The sequence below is a fragment of the Chlamydotis macqueenii genome, chromosome 9, assembly GCF_036417535.1.
Source record: "Chlamydotis macqueenii isolate bChlMac1 chromosome 9, bChlMac1.mat, whole genome shotgun sequence".
NCBI lineage: Eukaryota > Metazoa > Chordata > Aves > Otidiformes > Otididae > Chlamydotis > Chlamydotis macqueenii.
The window spans coordinates 26,395,870-26,419,971 of NC_141564.1; the positions used below are offsets into that span (position 1 = coordinate 26,395,870).

The 24,102-nt window shown below is 47.3% G+C and overlaps 2 protein-coding genes across 3 annotated transcripts in view; both read right to left on the minus strand.

Moving 5' to 3' along the window:
- KCNAB1 (potassium voltage-gated channel subfamily A regulatory beta subunit 1) overlaps positions 1 to 4,168 on the minus strand; it is a 49,990-nt gene extending 45,822 nt beyond the window's left edge. The window contains exon 1 of one of the 2 annotated variants that reach the window (XM_086754360.1): positions 3,220 to 4,168. In XM_086754360.1, coding sequence (XP_086610486.1) covers positions 3,220 to 3,491 — 272 coding nt within the window. In that variant the 5' untranslated portion in view covers positions 3,492 to 4,168. Of the gene's footprint in view, positions 1 to 201; positions 1,546 to 3,219 lie in introns of those variants that run through there. The other variant, XM_086754361.1, reaches the window with a different exon arrangement.
- A 9,026-nt stretch (positions 4,169 to 13,194) lies between these two features.
- The window catches only part of GMPS (guanosine monophosphate synthase), a 29,316-nt gene continuing 18,408 nt past the window's right edge, over positions 13,195 to 24,102 (minus strand). The window contains exons 11-16 of the mRNA XM_086754575.1: positions 23,564 to 23,679; positions 22,567 to 22,692; positions 21,366 to 21,481; positions 19,552 to 19,682; positions 17,885 to 18,057; positions 13,195 to 16,491 (exon numbers count right to left, since the gene is read on the minus strand). Of these exons, the coding sequence (XP_086610701.1) occupies positions 16,390 to 16,491; positions 17,885 to 18,057; positions 19,552 to 19,682; positions 21,366 to 21,481; positions 22,567 to 22,692; positions 23,564 to 23,679 (764 nt within the window). The 3' untranslated portion in view covers positions 13,195 to 16,389. The remainder of the gene's footprint in view (positions 16,492 to 17,884; positions 18,058 to 19,551; positions 19,683 to 21,365; positions 21,482 to 22,566; positions 22,693 to 23,563; positions 23,680 to 24,102) is intronic.

Genomic DNA, 24,102 nt, shown 5'->3' on the forward strand with positions numbered 1-24,102 from the left:
TCAAAGACACGCCGATTCTTACGGTGCCCAGAAAACTTAGAGGAGAAAAGCTGCTAAAGCAGACACGGTCTTCAGATTTTGTAACCCTGCCTGAAGGTGTGCATGGTGGCCGCGGTGTCGGGTGGTCGCCCAGCCAAGCTCCCCATGGTTCCAGGGAATGGCCAGCCACCACCTACCCCACCAAGGGATGTCGAGAAGTACCTGTACTTCATTCCGGTCTCGGCCCGGACGGTCTCCTGCAGCGACAGCCCATGAAGGTGCAGGAACTTCTCCAGCTGCTTCAGCTCTGTGGCCTGGCCCAGCTTGGCCGGCCAGCCCGCGGCGGGAGGGCAGGCTCTGGGAACCACGCTCTGCTTTTTGCCTTTCAGGAGTGCTTCGCTTGGTTTCGGCAGGCTTGGCTTGGGGGGCGGGATGTCGGCGCAGGAGGGCTTGTACAAATGCATGGTCCGCACGCGGAGCTGTGGAGACCCTCAATGCCCAGCAGATGCCGGAGCGTGGGGCCCTCAGGAGCTCCCACCCTACGGTTGGCCGAGAGGAGAGCCCAGCACCGTCACGCTCCCACCACCGGGACGAGATGTTGTGAGCTGGGTTGCATTGCCCGAGAAGACCACAGGACTACGGAGTATTTTTCTCCTGGTCATTCTTCATATTATTGCAATTGGCTCATTTTAATTGAAGCCCAGGATGGACACTGGCCAAGATCAGCAATCTTGTTCTCCTGCTGAAACCCATAATGGTCAAGTGCTCCGAGGGAGAAGGACTGCCAGTGGGAACAGAGTACCCACCCTGTTTCCCAGGTCTTATATTTAGATAATGAGAAATATTTATTTGGGATTCAACCCAAGGCCAATAAACGTAAAACAAATATTCTCACAGGGTTTATTTCAAGCCGTGGGCTGGGCAGATGAATGCTGCAAGCAGAAGATATTAAAACATTTTGTTTTCTCATAGTCCATTGTGAAGTCTCACAGCTCAGGTTACATGGTCAACTTCCCCAGCATCTGCAGCCTCCTGGGGCTTCGACAATTAACGAAAAAACAAAGGCTATGGAGCAGTCAAACGCCGCAAAGGAAAAAAATAACCTAAAACCAAACAGACAAGGGAAATACCTAAGGAAAGAATGAGCTATGGGCATCAGAGCTGGGGCAGGGGACAAGCACTGGCTTTCGGGAGGCTGTGTACATCCACAGGAGCCCGTGCATCAATGGAGAGGAGCCAAAGCCCCTGAGATGCCACCAACCGCCATGAAATCTCCAGCTCCACAGAACCTCTCAGCACAGGGCAGCAGGCATGCATCCCAGCTCTTTGCCTAAAATTAAATGCACCAAACCAACAAACAGTTATTTCACCTCTGCTAAACAGAAAAGTCTCTGGTTTTTGGGGCCCTCGTCTCTGAGGGGCGATGGGAGAAACAGCATCAGTTTCACGGCATCACCAAAGCCAGCGCCCTCCAGCCAAGACCACAGCCGGGAGGGCCGGACCGCGGTGACCAACACCAGCCCACGGCGACCACGTGGTGACACGTCTGCCACGCGCCGTTGAGGCAGATTTCCGGGGCTCTGCCATTTTAAAACCTCAACCCATTTTCTGACTGTCGTTTCAATCCCAAATACATCGGAAAAATAAGTTAAATAATCAAGTGATGGATGTATCATGGACTCGGCTAATCCTTAAACCTTTCAAAGCAGATAAACAAAGACTGATCCCAAACCCAGGACATGTTTTAAAAGATTATAATTCAATGTCACAGAGGGGCGTTTGGCACGGACACGTGGTTCATTCTGCTATTAATTCTCTGCAACAGTTGTGCCGGAGCCCTGAGGACCCCCATGTCCCCGATCCCATGGGATGGGTCCTGCCGTGCCACCCCAGGACCCCCGCAGCCATGGTATCCTGACGTGCTGCCGTGACTGCAGCCATGCCTGCCTCGGAGGAATCTTATTCTTTTCCCCTCCCAGCAGCCTAACACCGGGGCCGTGGCTGGGATCCCTCCTGCGGCTGCCTCGCAGCGGGTGCGGATGGGTCTGCAGCGACAGGAGCAGCAATCGTCCGGCTGGGGCTCCTGGCTGCCCCCATATTTGCTCTCTGTGTCTCCTAAAATAAATCCCCCTGCTGTTTTACCTCCTGTCAGATCCAGCTCTCTCCTCATCTATAATGCAAGGTGAACCAACAGCAAAAAAAAAAAAAAAAAAAAAATTCCATAAGCTCTTCTGAATATTTTAGACATAAATTTAACTGGTTTGGAGCTTTAGGGGCTTGTATCGATCAGCATCATTAGAAACTTCGTTTTCCCAAAAGCTAATCCCCAGTGCATTTCCGCACTTGAACTACTTGCTCTGTCTCTCATCGTTTTCCTTTCAGCTATCCCATTTCTAATTCCTATTCTAATGGCATTTTTATTAATTTCTAACCTCAGATTATCTGTAAGATCTCAGTTTGTGCCCAGTGCTTCAGGCATCCCCTTCTGTCCGGGATCAGGGAAGATTTCACCCCACTTCTCAGCGGAAATCCCCGCTGTTACCGACGCGCTTCTGTATTGCCGGGCAAAATGCCAAAAACCCGCTTCGGCAGCAGCCCTGACCCTCGGACGAGCGAAACCCTCCTCCTCCCTCCGCCAGTCCCCGAGCGCCCACAGCCGCCCCGTCCACACAACACTGCTCCTCGGGGACGCGAGACCGAGCCACGCCAGGCAATTCCTCTTTCGGTCCCTGTTTCATTAAGGGTTTTACTGGGCGCAGGAGATTAGAGAGCAGCACGTCTAATTTCCACTAATACCAAGATCCCCTTATATTTTTTTTTAAAGGACTAAGATCAGATTCTGGCAGCTGCGACATTTAAGACGGACAGAATCAGAAATTCAGCCGCTGCCGGTTTCCCCTCCCGAGTTTGCCGCTGCCCAGGGAGGGAAGGGGACCAGCAGCACCAACAACTTTTCAACTAAATCCAAACAAAATCACAGCGGTTGGGACAGAACGGCTCAGGAGAAATCAGGCTGAGCGACCAGGGGCCGTTGGGGCAGGAGAAGTGATGGAAACGAAGGAAATAAGTTTGCCAAGTCCTCAGCTCCACAATGCATGTCCATCACAGTGCAGGCAAAAAAACCCTGAATAGTCAGAAATTGAGACTCGTAAAGCCAAAAAGCTTTTAATCATCATTATTAGTACCAATATTATTACTGGAGTGCGAATTGCTACCGGCCGGCCAGCGCGGGGCGCATACCTGTGGGGCATGCCGGTGGTGTAGGCGATGGTGTACTCGTGGGAGAGCTCGCAGACACGCAGGTACCAGTTCATCTCCAGCTCCCGCAGCAGAGCCAGGCGCCGCGCGCGCTGCTGCGGCTGCCCGGGCCGCCCGCGGCCCTCCTTCCCGCTTTCCGACGAGCTCTTCAGGACTCTCTCCCTGCTCCCCAGGGAAAGCGTCGACTGCTTCCTCAGCTTCAGGGGCTCCTCGGCGCTTTTGTTCCCCATGGTCCCCGTGCGTGCCGCCAGCATCTTGCGTCCCGCCTCGGCGCGAAGGCAGCACCCTCGGCGCTCAAGCCGCTGCCCTCAAATCATTTAAACTGATTTTCAGCGCGGGCTCTCCTCCCTCTATAACCTTACGCCGGCCACAAAGCTGTAATTAGATATGCGTCCGCGGAGCTTAACCAGAAAGAAGAGCCGCGACCTTCTCATGGAAACATCTGTAGTGGCGTCCCGCGTGCCAGCAGGCTTCGTTTCGCAGCGAAAAAGGAGGACAGTTCTTAAAAAATAAGAGATAGCCACCTGCAAAGCAGCGCGCCTGACCTGACTTCGACAGAACAGGATATGCAGATTGTAGGGGGAAGAAAGGTCCAGCCCGTGAAAGCCGGAGGCGTCGGCGGACTCCGGCCAGCCCGGGCGAGGTCACGCGCGTGCTCCCCTCGACAGCGAACCCGCGGCCACGTGGGCTCACCCCAGCAAACTGTGGCGCGATTCCTGCTGGACGTGGGCTCGGAGCTTCGGTGCCTTCACCCACGCGGCTGCATTAGGATGGAGCTGGCTGCTCCATCCCTCCTCCTCCTCCTCCTCCCATGCGTGGTGCTCCAGCTCCACGGATCACCCCATCCGACAGGAACTTCCACTCTCCAAAGGACTGGTAGAAATGCAGAGATTTGATCGCCCTTAAGATGAGAACAAAAGTTACGACTTTTCCTGATCCCTCTGCTTGCCGAGCAAACAGCGTTTCGGGAAAAAATATGAAAGGAGCAGATACGAGGATCGAATTAATTTCCTCCTCTGGTTTGAAAGGCAAAAGCTGATAGAGAGATTACAGCACTAATCACAGCAGCCACTTTCGGAGCACAAACATCCTTGTTTGGCAAGAGAGGCAGGCAACGAGGACAAAAAGCCCTCTAAAGACAAGCGGGATTTTAAAGCCGTTGTGTCGAGATGCGGAGCAATCGCCCACCCGCACCCTGCGAAGGGGATGCACGTGTCCGCAGCCGCAACGGTTGCAGATGGATGGGGGCTCTCTCTGTCCCGCCTGGACCCGGGTCCCTCTGGCCACCCGGGCAGCTCCACAGGGTCCCCCCAGCCTCCGGGAGGCAGGGACCTCCGGAGCCAGCCGCGGTCCTGAGTGGGGTCTGCTGGCCGTGCTCCCCCTGAGGAGCCCAGCGTGGGGATTGTCCCGCTCGCAGCAACAGCTCTCTGCTGGCTCAGCGCGTTTCGGGATGCGTCCGTGACAACAAAGAGCCCTTTTCAGGTGCTTTTTAGGAAGGCAGCTCCATTCCCTTTTGGAAGAAGTCCTTTACCTCCCACAGAAGCCGGTGTTATCCCACCTGTTTAGCAGAGACGGCACTGAAACATTCGCTCAAAATTTTGCACAGCTCTAGAAAAATGACTCAAAAATTGAGCTGTTAAATTCCAGTTCTGTGCCCGTTCTGAAGTGTTACCGCATTTGTTACCCCACTTCCCAAAAGTGAAAAGGCTTCCTGTGACCCCAGCAACGCTGAGCAGCCGAAGTAACAAACACTTATTTTACAGATACGTAAGTGTCAAGGCGTATAAGATTCTTCACGCTCTTTCGCTCGGAAATTGGCCAACAAAAGCGAAATAAAGCTCTTGCAGAGTTGTATACAGGGCAGGTTGTGCTCACCCAGCCTCCCGTGCTTATCATCTCCTTAACCACAGAAACACCTCGCTGCTCCCAGGGATCTGAAAAGGTGTCAGTCACCTGGAAAGCAGAGGCCAACAATTTGTTCCTCCCTAACGGAGCATTGTTGGCTGGACAGCAGGCTATTGTGAGGGGAGATGTTCCCGTAACGCCCCTCGCGGGCAAGTAACGCCATCCGATATCGGCTCGGGGTGATTGTATGCTCTGGCAGGTAAGGAGACCTGACTCACTGTATAAAAAATGCAGAAGGATTGCTTTCCTGAAAGCAAAGCCAGCCAGCTGGCTTGAAATATTGATGCCGCGTTTCTCCCCGTGCTAACGGGCCCACATCCCGCCTGCGAGCGTCGCCAGGCCGAGGCCAGCCAGCCCCTGTGCCATTTTCCCAGCGGAGGGCCGGTGGTCAACCACCAACCCATTCTCCAGGAATTGTGCTCCCTGCAGAGCGGGGACAGCGGGGAGGCGGCGGCGTCAGGAGGACGCCCCATCCCACACCCGTCGTGGGAGTGACGTCGGGTACGGGACCGGGGTGCAGCGTCCCAGCAAGCCAAGCTTCAAACCGATCCCCGCTGAGGGCATCGCCTTCCTCTTATATTGCTTTTTCTAGGCAATTATTGGTTAAAGAAAGAAGCTGCTCGGGTTATCATCATGTATTTTTAACTTATTCATGCACTGTATAAATTTATAAAAACATATTTGAGCTCTGTACTTACAACTTATTACAAGTTATAACTTATTATTAATACTTTTTCTCCAGGCTTGGAAAATTCCTATAGCTCTTCTTTATAAAATTGGATTTTTATCCCAGCCACTGTCCCTAGAGCCAGACACAGGGTATAGAAACCCGGTCCCCACCGCTCCCAGCAGCTCCGGCCGGTGGCCCCGGGGCTCGGTTGGGTCCCCGTCCCCACGTGGCCCCCGCCGAGTCCGTCCTGGCCCCCGCGGGTGGGTTAATCCCTCCGCTGCCCAGTGTAATGCCCTGCACTTACCGGTATTAAACGCACAATCCCGAGCTGTCTGGAGCCGAGGGAGGTTACAGCAACAACCAGAAGCGGAGGGGTACAGAAGAGCCATTAAAAACCCAAACGATATCGCTCCTGTCGTCAGCTTTAAAGCAGAACGTTCCCGTAACGCCTGGCCTTGCCACCTCCAGGATCAGAACAGGGGTTTAATGCATTTTCCTCTGGTTCGGACACCAAACCTCCTGGTTTTCAGCTGTAAATAAGAGAAGCATTTCTAAAAACCTCCAGTAGACATTTTCTGCTCAGGAAAGCATTAGGTTCCCATGATCAATTAGTACACTTCACACAGTGTGCATTTTTTAAGATTTTTTTTTTTTTTTTTTTTTTAAATCTCTTAAGCGGTTTTTTTTTATGAGGACATACATTTCAGTTAAATCTGTGCTGGTCAACAAGTGCCTCACAACACTACCCAAGGAAAGTCTGTCCTGATGCTCACAATAAATCCATTTCACCTCGTTCAAACCAAAGGAGCGCAGGACGCGAGTTCTGACCCAGAATTCTCCAGCAGTTCTCCTACAACCCACCTAAAATTCATCCTCGTTCAAAATGATCTTAAAATCCACCCTAGCTTTTCAGATCCCACACTAGCCTCCTAAAAAAGAAAAAAAAAAAGTCTTCCCCAAGACTTTTCAGCTGTGCGTATGTTCACCCCAAATCTGTGTGCATGGAGAGACGGAGCTCGTCTCGAGCAGGACAAAGCAGCAGCTCACACCCTGCAAGGTCCTGTTTGCGGTTTTTAAGCGGAGAAGTGCCGGCCCTACACAGGTACAGACTGGGGTGGAAAACGTCCGTTAGGGATCCCTGCGTAAACGTACGGATTTCGTCCCACAGCAGCACCGTAATTTTCAAACGCACAATCCAATTAGCATGACTCCAAACAATCGCCTTTACGCTAACGGCGCTCCTGCTCCATGCCGCCTTCTCCTCCAAGTAACCAAAACCCCACTGGGGAGAGGTTCATTAAGGTACTTAATTGCTTTTACATGGTTCCCCCAGCATGTAGAAGCGGTGACCCACGCATGGCAGGACGAGGGGAGAGGCTAGGCCCCTTCCGTGCTGCTCGGCCCGGAGCGTCCACCCTCGCGCCCCGGATTGCTGCCGTCCGCCCCGCTCCAGGCGGGAGATGCACGGGCACCCTCAGCGAGCGCGTTTCCCCATGGCACCGGCAAAGAGAGCCCGAGGGACACTCCGAGCTCCTCTCATCTGCCTTTGCGGGTCTTAACCCACGCACCGCAGTGGCCCCCCCGCCACGGTCGATACCAGGACCCCCGGATGACCCCATTTCAGTGCGCTTCCAAACATAGGCAGGCTCTCAAAAAAAATTCAGCGTGGCAGGTTGGGCATTTCCTACCATTTCCATTTTCTTGGAATAAGCTGGAAAGGGATCTGGCATCCCGTCAGCACTCACAGGATGGAGGAGCAGCCCTGTGTTCACAGCATGCAGGCACAGCCTGGGAAACAAAGAGCAGATTCAAAGCAATGTTTAAAACCCACGATGTATCTGTGTCACGTTTCATCTAGTTTTTTTAAACTATTCCTTGGCTCCCCCCTTGGCTCTCTGGTTCCTCAGCCATGCCAGCTCTGCAGATTTTCCTCCTCTGGAGGTCAACCTCCCAAAAAACCCTGAATAAACTGAAATGCAGTTTTGTGTTCCTCCCCCCAGCACACATCACTCCTCTGCCCATGAGGAGCCTCGGACGGGCACCGCGCCACCCCGGCATGGCGACAGGGACAGGGTTTGGGGGGAAATGGGAGAAAATAGGCATCACTGGACAACCGAGAGTTAGCTACATCTACCTCCTTCAGGTTTTAAAGGGAAATGTCAGCATCCAACACACCAGAATCTGATATTAACGTATTTCCAAGCATCCAGCCCTCTCCTGGCGGGGAGCACAGAACCATTTCATCTCCCAGCTCACATCAGAGCCCCGAGGAGCTCCCACCCCAGGAGCAGACCACTGCACATGCTTCTCCTGAGGAAGAAGCATCTGGTTTCTCCATGTTTTGCAGACCTGATGGTAAATCTTTCCCGGCACGTGGAGGAACCGGAGGCCAACTGCGTCTCCTTGGATTTATCGGTTTGTTGGGGGTTCTTTTTTTTTTTTTTTCTTTCTTAAAATAAAAACACGGTGCCACCAGCAGAGCCAGGGACGGGCACTCCTGCGCAGCCTGAGCAAACCCAGCTCCCGCCACGAGCTGTGTGGCCACCTGCCAATTCCCCATTGACGTGCTGCAGTGCGTTCGCAGCCCTGGCAGAGGAGCAGATCTCTGGTCACCCCAAACCAGCTGCGGTGCCTTTTTATGATGCGTTTGCTGACCAGCGCTATCACCGTGCCCAGTCTCACCCGGGGACGTGCCACGGGACATTACAGCCACTCACAACTTGCTGCCGCATTGCTACGTTCCTGTTCCATCTGGATTTATCACACCTGATGGAAACACCCCTGCAAGTAAGCGTGGCAGAGGGTAAAAGGCGCTGCGTTCCCTCACGGAACGTAGGTGGAGCAGTGGCGCGTTGCAGCACACTCCATAAATCCCAAAGGCAGCTCCTTGGAAAGCTCCCAGCCGCCTCCTTGAAGGGCGCAGCGGCACTGGGCAGCCCGCAGAGCACCAGGTCGCATCCCACTCCGAGCGAGGCAATCCACTGAAATTAAAAAACTGAAGTGGAAGTAGGCTCTCATCAGCCTTTCTTCTTCTCAGATAATTTTTTAGCTATCATTTTGGAGCCAAATACCAGTCCTATCATATCCAAGCAAAAAAAGAAGATTTCCTGGGTTTGTTAATTAACTTTTTTTTTTTTCTCCTTGCTGTCTTCAGTGAGATCACTGATGAGCAGCTCTTCTGGGTTTGCTCCGGATTGCACCGAGGGCAACCAGTGATCAGGCAATCCATGGCTAGAAAGGGGAAGATTTTCCAAGGTCAAGGGGAATTCAGCTGCTCAAACCTTTCTGGAGGCGAGCGGCTGCCCAGGGCGGGCAGGCGAGGGAGGCCGTGCCCGGCGCTGCTCCCAAACACGTGCACCAGCCCTCAAAGCCTGACGATCCCTGATCTGCTTTCAAACTGTACGGAAAGGTGCAGATCCACCCACGTGGTTCTTTACTTTTCTGCATACATTTCAGACAAAAAGGCTGATCAGCCTCAACTGACAAGGTTTTGAGCGGTTAATTCCCTGCTGAGCAGCTTTAATGCTCCAAGGATGCATTTAAAACTCCTCCTGGGCAGGTTTGCGTGCTTGGAGGAGCCCGTTTGGTGTCCAGAGATGGGGAGCCCAGGCGGGGCTGGCAGCCAGTCCCAGCTCTGACTCCAAGCCAAATCCATGGGATGGATCAGACACAGGACACTGAGTTGCCACTTACCCTGCCTAAACCCATGTCTAGGAGCCCTCTCCCCACCTGCTCCATGTGGGCCAGCACGCCCGTCGGAGAACCCGCGCGATGCCATTGCGTTACCATGGCAATTGGCACTCCAGAAGCAACTAAAAATAAACGCCAGCTCCGCAAAGGGCAAAAAGATTGTCCTGAATGCAAACCCCAGCTCAGCCACCTTCACACCCGGGCGTGTGGCACCAGGTCCCCGCTGGGCAGCCACCCTGCTTTGCGCCATGGGGCTGTTGTCCCCATTCCCCTGCAAATTTCAGTGCGGAGCAGCGAGCTCCCCGATGCTTCCCCGGGCCCTGGTCCATCACGGAGCTCTGCCACCGAGACGGCCTGGAGCTCCGTGGGTGCACAGGGACATCTCTCCAGAAACCTCGTGGGGCTGCGGTTGGCAAGGAAACCACAGTTTTTCTTCTCTGAAACCATAAAAACTCACTGATTCCCACGTCCTGAGCAGCATCCCACCTCCACTCCAAGAAATGCAGACAGCTGGGCAAGCCCCAGGCAGATTGGACATGAAAAGATAAAGCTGGGCACTTATTTCTCACAGGTCACCTTGACCAAACAATAACAACAAGAAATAAAAAAAACAAACAAACCCCAAAAAAAACCCCCAAAACCACAGAGAAACTGCACTAGCAGCACTCGATCACCACAACACACCTAAAAGCCAACCCAAAGCATAAAAGCGGCATAAGAACGTAAATCCTGGGCATAAAACCCGACGCGTGAGCGCTGAACGAACAAGAGCCAAGCACCAGCTCAGGCAGAGCCGCGGGACTGGGAGGCCGTGGCAGAGAAATGCGCTGAGCTTCCCTTTCCCCTACGGCATCACAGGTTTCTGCTGGGGAAATAACAGCGCCGGGACTCGGGTGTCTGCGGCCAGGTCGCAGTCCCCACAAGCCCCCGGTCGGATGACAGCCCATGCTAAATTATGCATGGCAGCTTTGAATTATTTCTTTTTCATTAAGGAAAGTGCGCGTACGAAGACGCTGGTGAAGGCCCTGTTCTGCAGGAGGGGGAGCCCTGGGGGCTCGCCAGCCAGATGGACACACATGGAGGGGACAGTCCCCAACCCCGCGCCCACCCCCGGCACGGCCCCTCAGCTTTGTCTCTCACCACCGGACCCCATAAGGAGCAGAAAGCATTTCTCCTTCGTTAAAGTTTCTCTTACTTAACACACGATTCAAACTCAGGCTATCCGCAAAACAGACTTACCCCTGAACGTTTTTCCATCTGTTTTTCACCCTAAAAAGCATTTGAAGAAGGAAGACATCCTGCAAGCAGTTTTATATTGGCCTTTGTACCCCAAACCACTCTGCGGAACGATCCAAGACAAAAATATCCCAGGTCTACGGGGGCTCCTGAACCCACGTTTAAACCAGTCCTAACATTAAAAGCCTGAAGCTGAGGGAGTAGCAGGGCGCAGCTGACGAGGCCGAAGCGAGGGCGCTGGCACAGCCCCACGGGGAGCACAGCTTGCACTTTAAGCTGGGAGAGGGCGGGTTTAGGTGAGATATAAGGGTCTTCCGTGGCGTTTACAGGAACAAACCCAACATTTCTGTGTGTGGTCACTCACCCCGCTTTGGGGGTCGTTTGCCTGGGGTTTTTTTTTCCCCTATCTGCCTGACCTCCACAAGTTCAGGTCTCACCCTCAAGTGCTGCCTTTGCAACCCTCAAAACCAGCGCGAGCGAAACCCTGAAGGAATCGACAGCGCAAAAGCCAGCCGACTTGTTTAAGTGTGGTAACTATTAAACATTATAATGAGGTAATGAACTTACAGCGCTGGTTCAGTTTTCTGCCATTCGTGTTCAGGCAATTACAGGAACAGCAATAATCCTCTCCCCGTGGATGAGACGCAATTCACCTCCCGACACCGCGCTTCCGAGGAAGCCGTTATCCCAGGGCCGGCACAAGGTTCTTGTCTGTGATGAGATGCAAGAAGTTCCACGGGAAATTACATTTTCGAAGGGAGAGTCCCAAAGGGCTCCTGCTCTGATCTTCAGGCAGAGATACGGAAACGGCCGGGCTGTGACAGCGTGCTTCACGAGCGCACTCCGCTCCCTTCCCTACGGCTTCCTGCACACCCACACCTTAGCCCAGCAGGTTAACGGCCCGAATCTCATTAAAGCTGGTTGCAAATGGCCACGACATCAGTGCACAATAATCTGCTTCTTTGCAATCTGCTTCTAAATTGGCAAGGAAATAAGCCAAAATGAGAGCAGCCCCACGCCAAGTGCTGGGGAGCCGCAGGAGCGGGAACCCCGGCCCGTGCGATGTCCAACCACGTGGCCACCGCGCCAGTCTCAAGTTCAGAGTTATAAACCTTGCTTTGGAGCGGTGTTTGCTGTAAAATGCAGTAGAAACATTTTAAGATGGAAGTTTTTTGTTCTATTGAAAAGACCATTTCTGGAGTGAGGTGAAGCAAGAGAGAGAAAAAGGATTCCTTTAACTAAAGTCAGCTCAGGGCAAGAAGAGCAGCCCCAGAAACGGGCACCCTGCTATCTATGGTAAGTTAACTGACACAACATCACTGGAAAACTAATTTAAGTATTTCTAGCCAAGGAAATGAAAGCAGAGGAAACTCCAACATGACGCAGAGGGCACCCTGCTGCAGCGTGCAGGATTGCGGGAACAGTCTGTGCTGAAAAGGTGAAGTAACTTCTTCCAAATCTACAACAAAAGAAACCCAGTAATCCAAATTCCTTTCCCTTTTTGTGAAGTTTCTGAAAAAGTTTTTGTGGAAAACTACAGTTTTATGAAAACCATTCTGGCTTCATTTCTGCGATTGTTCCTGCCCTGGCTGCTTTCACGCTGCGAGGGGTTGCTCCCAGTAACTTCTTTGTTCCTGTAATGCGGACCCTGAGCACCCGCACCCTCCCTGGGCGGATGTGGGTCTGCGCCCGGGCGCGCTGGTGACACCACCGGTCTGGCTGCTGGGAACTGAGAGGAGAGTCCCGAGGAGCATCCTTGTCCCTGCCGCCCAGGGCTGCGGGCTCCCCAGCTCCCAACGCGCACTGGAGGGATGCTCAGCCCGGATGCATGCGCCCTCCTTACCTCGGATCCTTCCCGCTGCTTCTCCGTCAAATCCCTTAGCGCTCTCCCAAAAGGCTGGAAACCTGCAGAGGGTTTTGCCCCGGACTCTCCATCGTTACTGAGCTATGGGAGAAGAAACATGCGAAATGAGACATTTGTTTTGAAGACGCCCTACAAGAAGACAATCTTTCCAAAACCGGTATCAAAGCCCCGCAGCCTCTGTGAGGTACGTTGGTCCCTAGCACAGGGCACCTGCTGCAGCTCCAGCCACCGAGGAGATGGAGCCACAGGCTGTCGGCAGCGCTGCAACCGGTCAGACGTTGCTGGGGAACCCCGCCGAGACCAAGGGCTGCCGCGCTCTCTGGGCGATAAGGGTTTATTTACCTCTCAGATCAGCCAGCACGTTGTAAGCGTGGCTTAATCAAACCCCGCTCCCACAGTGACCCCAGCCCCCAGCACAGCCAGAACCGCCGCGGCGCTTGGGGCCGAATCATTTCTATCGAAACCACGGCTGGCAGGGTGGTTTGCTTCGAGAGCACTGCTGCCACAGAACAGCCTTTCCCATCCAAAATGGACAGTCCATTTATAACGCAGTGTTCTACAGGTAAGCTGTAAAAAATAAGTCACACCAGTGTTCAAACATAATATTTTTATTTGTGGATAAAAATTAAGGCTCACAGTCATTTCACAAGCAGAAAAATGTTAAAAATTGAGAATGGTGGGGAATGCCCCCAGTACAAATTCCTCCAACTGCTGACATGTTTTACTGAAGACTCGAGGTGAACAATCGTACAGGGCAGCTACAGTTATTAGTTTGTAAACTAGGTGCTAAATATATAATTCTTTTTAAGAAAGGTGAACAGAATGTGATGTTTTTCTCCATTTCTGGCTGTCCAGTACACATGGATTCCATAAAACCACTCAAGAATTGCTGGGATAACACCAACCTTCCTAAGAACAACCCACGTCTACAACGTATGGCACAGGTGTCAAACAGGGGGAAGAGAGCTAAAATTCACAAATTTCATATCAGTAAGACATTTTTATTATAGTGCAATAGTTTAGGCCTAAACTTTTCCATATTCAACTTTCTGGCTTTAAAAAACCCAAACCCACAGTAAAGAGCACAGGAGTTGCTGTCAAGCTCTATTTCGGAGCGCAAAAGCAACCCAGGCCACTAAAAGTGTACGGCAAACCTCAGCCTACACGTAGAACGCAGGTATACATCATGCCTTCAGTTAGGATGCAACTCTAAGAAGGGCTTCCACGTGTGCAAGATGCAGCAAATAAAAGATTTCTGTCCAGGAACGCCGCAGGTTTGTGGGCTGGAGGTACCACGGGCACCGTAACCCCCAACCCAACGGGTGTCATCACCCGCACACCGAGTCACATCAGAACCACGGGACCATACACTGCAGGTGGATTACACGGAGCCCAGCTCAGTGCCTCTGTCAAAACTGAGGAAGGTTTGGGTTCAAGAGGTGCTTGATATTCTCTGCATTATTTTTTAGTCATTCCTATATTCTTCGCATTACTTTCTAATAATTCCCTCCATTTTGCCTACTTGCTGTCACGGTTACACAAACGGGCAGCGGCAGCAAGAACAAGCCCACTTACAATAAGCAACAACTGCGATAGCGTTAAACAGGTGAAGGAGTTCTGCATCGCACCAAAAAGATTCATTTCTTGTCATCGCACCCTTTATGACTGAGACACCAACAGAACAACAAAAACAGCTGTCCCTCAGATGCTTCTGACAAAAAGTTAAAGTGTACTCTAAGGCCACGATTTCATCGGGGAGCTTTCATTCAAGATAAGCTAGAAAAAAAAAAAAAAAAAAAATCTGTTTTCAACAGCACCCATGCTGTAACAGACTCTGTCACAGCAAACACCCATTTACAGCAGTTTCGACCAACAGCTCTCTCAGATCACAGTCCAGGAATAAAAGAACATTCATATCAACCATACTTCACTTTGACCACAAAAAGCTCATCTGAAGGGCTCAACAAGGTTGCGATGGGTGTGGATGAGAATTACTGCCCCCATTTTATACAGGAGGCAACTGAGATATCGATCAGGATCCACCTGCCCAGGCTACAGAACCCACCGGGAGCAGGGCTACACGGGGGGCAGCGTCTGGCCGCGGCTCCACTGCCCTCCTGCACGCCCATGTCCCCAAAAGGCTTCAAAGAGCAAGGGCTGCGACACGCCATCTCCTTCCCCCAGGGAAAAGCCACCACTCAGTGACACAAGGAAAAGAATAAATTCACACATTAGCTGCATCCCGTAAGTGGAAGTTAAATTTCCATCATGTGTAGGCAGTAAATGCAACAACAACAGGAAAATGTGTGCAATCAAAAGGATATAGGACACTGTCAACCATTATTCCAGTTCACAAATCTATATAAAGTGGAAATATAAGTAGCTACAGCCATGAAATACCCCATGTTACTGAAGAGTTTAAAACAAGTATCTCACCCCCATGATACTACAGTAACTTTGCAGCTGAATGAAATACAACTGCTTAGATTTAAAAAAAAAAAAAAAGGGTAAGAGGGATGAGCCTGGACACACGGTTACAGTTCCACCCGCGGAGGTACACAGCAGGCACCCAGCAAGCTGCTCAGGTCAGAATTTAACTGTTACTGCTGCAGACAGCAATCACAGGAGATACTCAGGACTCTCACATGGGTGGAAACAGCTTTGCCTCAGCACACCAGAAAAGCACAGGTGTCCAAAGTAACCATCTCTCAAATTATTGCTTACTTAACTACACAAACAACAGAATACAAATGACGAAAAGGTCTATACGGATGGGGTACATCACCTCCGATACCAGGACTCCACACTAACGACTATAATGATCTTAAAGATCAAGCTAAGTACAATACATTAAAAAAAAAAAAATCCTGTAAAAGCAAATGCATAGAAAATAAACTGCCATCAAGTATAAGGAAAGCACACGGGCAGCAGGCTGCGAAGGGACTGTTGCACAAGCGTCGGAGGACAGAAACAGGATTCACAGATCCAGTAGCTCTGGTGCAACAGCTTTCCAAAGTGCACTCCCATTTTCACGCTTTTCTCAGCGTCCTCAGAAGCACACAAAGATACTTCACTGCCTGGAACTCCATATAGGCATACATGCAGTAAGTGCACAATGAAGATCAGCCAGCGTACACGCGTCTGCTACCGGCACGTGCACCTACGGAGCGATGCAAGAGGGAGCGAGCACAGACAGAGGTAATTTCATGATGTTCTAGCATTGCTCTTTTGGAGCTCAACCTTATTGCCATGGGCTAACGCGTCAAACGGCACGGAACAGGCTAAACAGCATACAACAGATACACGGTAACTCCACAACTCAGCGGTACCCACTACTCCATTTGGCAAAATATTTATTTATAATAAATCCGTTCAAAAGCAGTTGGTCACAAAGAATTCATTTTACATTTTTAGGCTGTAACAATGCTTTTGGTAGAAGTAAATAAACTGTCTCTTTTTACACAGTGTACAAAAACAAAGAGACATTGAAATGACAGTTAACAATAAAACACATGAAAAGGGGAAGAATCGGTAAGACAAAGGCAAAAGCAATAGGAATCTGTCTGCGCGCCGGCAACGCTGCCATGATTATTTACCCGTACAAATCCTCAGCCCCACTTCGTTATCATCCCCAGCACAGCTCTTATCTGCAGGTTTACGCTCCAGGAGAGGAATCTGATGCGATGTAGCAGCTCCAGTCACTCTTTCACAGTACTGCATGTCAACACTGGGAATGGTTTCTGATATGATTTAGACTGCACACAGTACTTGAATAGAAAAAAGTTAATTACTCCCACTCCGTCGTTCCTGGTGGCTTTGATGTCAAGTCATACATCACCCGAGAAATGCCAGGAATCTTCTTAATCTCTGCCACCATTTTTAACACAACCTATTGTGAAGAAAACACAAACATATCAGAAGAAAGCATGTAAAACAGACCTGATGAAAACTACCTGACAAAAGCTTAAAAAAGGAAAACTGTTCACGCTAATTCTGTTATACACACAAGAGAAAGAGCCTATAGCTATTAGCATATTACCACTAATTAAGAAATAAGATCAACTTAAAGAAAACCTCTAGCTTTACGATATCTGCAGTTACATTTGGAACTTGCTGATTTTTGGCACTGATAATAAACCAGGGTGCTGATCGCAATACGCTTCCCTCAAGGCAGCTCCAACTTCAAATCTACTCCTTGGAAGTTCAGCAGGAGCATATGCTGTTGTGTTACCACCAGTCGCTTTCAGACTTTTCTCAGACCATCATCTCCAGCTGAACCATCAAACACAAAGCAACAGCCTGGGTGAAACCCCTTTCAAAACAAAAAAGGGAGCTCTAAAGGTATGCAGGCATAAATTAAACAATGCATTGCTCTCCATGGAAAAACACAGGCATATTGGATTAAAAATTTTTTATCTTCCCCATAAATACAGGTACGTTCCACAACCTCTGCTATTTTGTTACCACATTATTACCTAGCCATAAACCGATCATTTTAAATTTTGAAGAATGTGGCGAGTTTTTTGTTTGGTTGTGGTTTTTGTGGTGTCTGGTTGTTTTGTTTTTGAATTTTTTTTAATCACAAACTTCAAGGTCAAATGAATTCTCATTTTACATAATGGAATAGTTTACATAGCAATTTAACCCTGAATCATTTCTTTTTAAATGGATGGGCTGCATTAAAGTAGAAGACTTCAGTTACATACAATTACTAAACAATGGCTATAAGCTTTTAAACTATGTTTAAAAAAAAAAAGTCTATTCTGTTCTTCATCTACACTGCATTCCCAGAGAGACAAAGTACTTGAAACTGGACATGGATAAAGTTTCCCAGAAAAAAATGTCTGCACTTGACTCCTAAATTCTTTCAGCGACCTAAATAGAAAACAGCACACTGAGATGTTATATAGCAGGTTCCAGTAAAATCAGAACTGGCCATCAAGGGCAATTGTGTAAGTGAGGACATTTCCAATTACTTAATGCATAAAATTAATTTGAAAATCCCAAGAACAGCTGGAGTATTTTCTTTTTTAATTGATGGTATTTTGGCTCAATTCTGCTGAAAGCCTTTAAGTTTTTCATAGGCATCTGCCAGCTTCTCATTTTGTTACAGTTTTTTTTCCAAAACACCACCATGCTCCTCCTAATGAATACTACAAAAGAGAAAAAAAATTGCAATAAAAATCAAAGTCAGCGCAAGCAATCAAGAGAGGGAAGAAAGTCAAAACGAGTCATCCGCAACACTAGCTCATGCTGAAAAGAAACTCGAAAATCTGTATTACCTCTTCTGGAACCTCATTACCAGGGGTTGCTGCGATACCAGTCATAAAATCACTTGTAATAAAAGTCCGGATAACCACAGATCTTTGACAGGAAGGTTGTTTCTGTAGGGGGTCCCGATCAAAATGCAACGGTGTCAGTATAATTGGCATCTGGCTAATTTTTCCAGCATAACCTTCAGAAAAGAGTAGTACAAAGTGCATTAATTTGGTTTAAAGACACAAAGGTGACAGAAGTTTTAGAGAATTTCCCATGTGTACTTCAAATTATATACTAGGAGTTACATTTACATCTTCTGGGATCTTTTTGCTACTGCATACACTAAAACTATTGCCACTTGAAATGATCTTCAGCCCTTGCAGGCATCCAGAACAGAACCCAAGAGCCTCAGCTATCCCTGTAATTCACTGTGAATGCAATTTAAGATCTGCTTTCCTTCTCACATAACACAACCACGGGGTTTTACCTACCCCCATGTCAAGCCCAGTAAAAAAACCAACATTCACTATTATCTGTGTCTTTGACATATTTAAGAGAAAGCTCTTAAGCATCCCTGTTGCTGGCTGTTGATAGGTAACTCCAGACAATCACCTCTCACTTTTTTCTCCAAACATCTCCTTCTGAAAGCCAATACACAGAGCTCCTAATTTCACTGTTTAAATGATCTAAAACTTTGAGATTCAGGCGTGTGGCAGGCTGCAGAGCTGTCTAACACTGACCCAGGCTCTCACCCTCTGCTAGCACCGGCCTGAGCTGTTGGTACAAGGAGTCTTTTTCACTAAATGATAACTCAAGTCTTATTTTTGGGAGCAATTCATTCCCACAAAGCCAAGTGTCACTAAAAGTTAGTGAGACACATTACAGTTTTACAAACACAACTGACAGTGTTATCCTCAGCCTTTTGAGGCTATTTCTGGACAAATGATGGTAAGACAGCCTTGCAAACAGAATATGTACTTTCAAAAAGAGTTATCCTTTGTAACTGATGAACTGCTTCCCATACGTACTGCATCTTCAAATGTAATTAACTAAAAAAATAAAAGCCTGAACATGAGAACTGCTACACTCCCAGGCTCCGCCTGTGTACTGTACCACAGGGTACTGAATGCTCCCTGGATGTTCAGGGTTTGAAGTATTACCGTCTGCTAGCCCGAACTGGCTGGGTTTACAAATACAGCTTTTACTTTATGTTAAGAAATATGAAACTTAGTATTTGGGCTCCCTTCTTTCCACAAAACCCCCATGATTTATAAACTACATCAAGTTTCTTGACACTGTTTATTTACTTCAGGTAAATATTGATGACTGAGATCAAAGAGAAGCAATTCAGTTGACTTTCAGCTGGCTCACAGTACTTTTTGCAGAAGCTTGCACTGCAGTGAAGCACCACACCTCTGAGCTTTGTGATGTGTCAGATGCAAGCCTCAATCCTCACAAATCCCCTAAAATTAATTCCGCTAGCAGAAAGGCTAGCAATTCCTGTTCTTTAGCTATCAGCTTCTACAACTTTCAGAAGAGGTTCTTGCCTGCCATCCCTTTAATTTATCACTTCTTCGGAGATACTAGAGAAGCTTGTAGATTTTGACAGCACCACTATAACCATACCCAGTTAGGTTTGCAGGGATCTTCAAACAGGAGTCTAACCCATGGGATAAGGCAAAGTACCTACCAGACTCCCTGAGAATATTGTGAGCCTCAAAATCAGCCTGACGTAAAGTGCTGAGGACTCCTGTTGTCAGGAAAGTGGGGGTGACATCTGTAGGAGGTTCTTTGACTGGTGGACCGAACACATACACAACTCTGGGGAAAAAAAAAAAAACAGAATGGTAGAAAACCACATTTTGTGTACAAAAAGAAAAAAGAGATTACCTAAAGACTGCATCTTTAGTATTGCAGTGAGAAAATAAAACAAAACCAGAAAAAAAAAAAACCAAAAAACAGCATAATAATTTCTTTCTCCTTACCTACTAACTAGAGCTTAATGTAACTTCATTCATATATTCTCTAAACATCACACGAACACTAGCTTTGGCAGTCAAATGTATTAATTTACTTTCGTTTGCTAGAGACTACCAATTGGCCCAATAGTATTTATTCAAGAGAATAATCCTTTGGGGGGGAAAAAAAAAATACTAACTCAGTGGTATCGCAAAGGGTGTTTTTGCCATTTTACCGTGACGCCAGAAAAAGTTAAAATTATTCTAAGCAAGCTACTTAGTAAGTGCTCACATTTCTATATTCTCTCCTAATACTAAGCCACCAAAAATACCATTAAATAGCAAAATCTATTGTTAGTGAATAGCTGTGTTCTCAGCACAGGGCACTAACACCGCAATCTTATAAATCTACATAACTACATCTGTAATAAATTATCTTCAGAATTCAAACATCAGCTTTATCTTTTTGATCCCGTTTACTGTGTTTTGTATGTCGCACAGTACAATATTGTCTGTCTGGCCTCATACAAGGATTTTCTATGACATATTCACACAAGTTATTTGAGTTTGTAGATACAAACCAAGAATACTTGTCTAAAATCCAAAGCAGAAAAATACGCAAGGTTTACATTCTGTATTTTTGTTTGTAACATAACGGCAAGCACACAGGGCAGAAGACCAACTATTTCAGTGCACTCAAACTGCCAGCTTCAGCGTCCCTGTAAACAGCCATGAAAGGTTCTGAAAACATACCCTGGTACAGCAGAACTCCCAGAGACGTGGTATATTCAGCAGGGCAGTATTAAATCCAAAAGAGCTTAAAGAAGACAGCAATGCTGTAAATCCAGCACATACTTTGAAATGGCACACGCAATCCTCATTTTGTGCTCTCTTTTGTTCCCTCTGCATATAGTTTAAAGGAGTGTCTTGCAACTCAAGAATACCACCTCTTTCAGTAGGTGTCTGTCACTTCTGTGACAAAATTAAGTTTTACTATAAGCAACTACAAGCAGTTTTGTCAAAGTCTACAGCCAGGCAAGAGGGATATGCATTCTCCAGAACTGATTTAATATCTAAGCAACTTCAGCTGCTAGAAAAGTTATGGATTCAAGTAGCTGGAAAATGCTTATTCACAGGAGAGCCCAATTAGGATTAAATTGCTCAGCTTTGAAGCTTTCCTATCTGCCATTGGAACTGACAGTCCCACGTAAATTCCCTTTTTGACAGAAAGCAAAAACATAGCGCATGACACCACAATTCATCAGCAGGCTTGGAATCTTTCAAAAAAGATTTTGCATAAGTTACACTGGATGTTGTCTAATCAAGTGCTTAAAAAAAAAAAAAAAAGAGACAAGCTATCAATTTCTTTTTCAAGCTAATAATTCCAGAAATACATTTATGTCTTGAGTTATTGTGTATTTGTAAGATACACCTGTCCAATGTATAAAAAAATTCTACCATAGATTAAACAGGAGAATGCTTGTGTACGCTAAGCTTCCATATATTAAGTAGAGAACTAGAAATAAAGAGAATTCAAAACACTTACCTGTTTATGTTGTGGCACATGCGTGGTATGAGCCTGGCAAGAAACATAAGAGACTCCCAGTGTGGAGCATCTTTACTAGAGATCCCACAAACATAGCTATATGATCGACAGTCACCCTAGAAATGAAAAAATAATAACAATGGAATATGAACTTTGCTGCCAAGACAGTTCACAATACTTTCCCGTTCATCCTGTAGGTTACGGGATCGTATTTTGTGCCAATATTCAGCACACTAAGCTGGTGAAATCAGCATGCTGACAAACACCAAGTGAATGACAGAACACAGAGCAAGATGACAGACCTCTCGTGAGCTAACAAGGGCAAAGATTCAGAATGGAAAGATTCATTTAAGGTGACTGACTGTGTACTGATGTTTTCACAACACCATCTGAGAAAGGCCTGTGACAGAGGACAGAAACCTGCTGATGGCACTGCTGTTTAAAACAGCAACAAAACCTGGCTGCAAAGAGTTACAGAAGCAACGCACAAGATTAAGCAGCTGATATAAAATAAGAGATGTAATTCAATACCAATAGTGCAAAGAAAGATACTTCACAGCTACGACTACTCAGTAAAGAAATCTTCCAAGTTATCGCACGCAGCTCCATGAGAATGCCAGCTCAGCATTTGTATTTGGTTTGTATTTCTGTGGCCAAATGACAGCACACAAAAGTCTACATGGCATTAGCAAAGGAGTGAAAGAAAACACTGTGCCACTGCACAGATCCAGGTGTTCCTGTACCCTGAGCGGCCTGCACTGCTCTGGTTCCTTTCCTCTCGAGGATAAGGATGCAGTACAGTTTCAAAAAGTACAAGGGCAACAAGCATGTTCGAATGTAGGAAGCAGGGTTTGTTTGACCAACTTTGTCTAGGACTCTCAAGCCTTAAAGTGGGCAACAGGATTACAGCAGATGTCTACAAGGTTACAAATGTCATGACGAAACTGCCTATAACCGGCATTATTCATCCTTAACGATATCCTCAAATACAACATCTGGCGTTTTCTCAAGCGTCTGTTGAGATATCTCGACACCAGCACTGACAAATGACAATGACACAGGTATCACAGTCATTTAAGTTTATGTTCTCCAGTCAAGCCCTTTATTTTCCATCTTAAAGCAGCAATTATTATGCTTCACTGCAGCCTGCCACACTGCTAGGGAGCAGCTTTCAGAACATCCCTGGAAGGAACCCATTTACCTGCACTCCCACAGTTTTGATTGGTAACAAGAAGGCATTCAGTGAATGTAGGCTTGTAATCTGCATCAGCTTCTCCTGGTCTTCCTCAGTTGTACACGCTTTGACCCTTTGCAGCAAAGTATGTGGCTGTGCAACGATGCAGAAAAATAAATTTTAATTAAATAAAGCCCCCAAGCACTCAAACAGAACCTATATAATCTAAATAAAATTATTATTTAAGTAGCTGTTTGCTTAAATTTAGTCCACATTTACCCCTTGGAACTATTTAAAAACAGTTGAAGCTCTCCTTTAGGTGAGGCTCTTTTCCTATGCTCATTCTCTCTTTCACAAAGCTATACTTCTCATTTTTGTTGTTGATTTCGGATACAGAACAAAGCAATATCCTGTTATGCTACACTACAAGTCAACAAATTTTCAAGGAAATACTTCCTTCATTTTGAAAGTAATTTTGAACTTAGGACTTTGACTTAGAGCCTCTGCTAACAACTTTCCAGCTCGCTGCAGTTTAGTTCAAGTGAGCTTACAGTAATCATGAAGGTTAGAACAGATAAGAAATTGAAAACTTAAACATTATAAATTAAAACCTCAGGTTTCTGTTCAGGACATCTGACAAGCACTAGTTCCTTGCTCCTGCACTTTGAGTTAGATATTCAGCGATTGTTAGAGCACGCAAATGCAGAAAGCTACAATTATTTCAGGGAGGGAAAAATCTCCAGAAATTCTCATCTGCACAAAGTTTAACTAAATCAAAATTTATTTACCATTTGAAAGGTATATGAACTTCCATTTTCCAGAAACTGTTTAACACTTGGCACCAGTCATGGCACAAAAAATTCTACTGTACTATACTGAATGGCTTCAAGTGAGTTGTACTGCATTACTCCTTAAAGAGCACAAATAAGTGATTTTAAACTTTTAGCAGCTTAATCCTCATTGCAGGCCACTACAGAATGCTGGTACTACTTTTACACAGATGATAATTCAGCAATTTCGTTACCTTCTTAACACTTGCAGAAAAATCTGCGACTATTTTCAAAATGTTGTTTGTTTCAGGAAAATCTTTGCACACATAAGGCTCTTCAGCACATATCACTCTGATTGCTAGACCAGGACCTGCAATGCAAAGTTGAAAAAAACTTTACACTAAATAACAGGAAAGCTGACTTTCTCCTTAAAACGTGACAGCATCTGGAACAGCAGGTCAACCATTGTATACAGCACGCTTTGCCACTGTACCTATACTTCATTTGTCTCAACACCTCAAAAAATTCACAAGCAGTTTATTCTGGAACAGTACTTTTGTTTGGGACATTTAAGTATTATTTACTCACACCTTAAACTTGCTGGTTGTTTAAAGCCACAGTTAACGATGAGGTGTAGTGGATGGCAAGCCAAACAAACAGGAACCTCCTCCTTCCCTTTGCTAGGCAACTGGGATGGAAGAGCTGGCCATAACACACAGATGAGTCTCCACTGGTTTTAAAGCCCCCTGACGGCTATTCGACTTCTTAGCTACTTAACACAAAAACACATGTA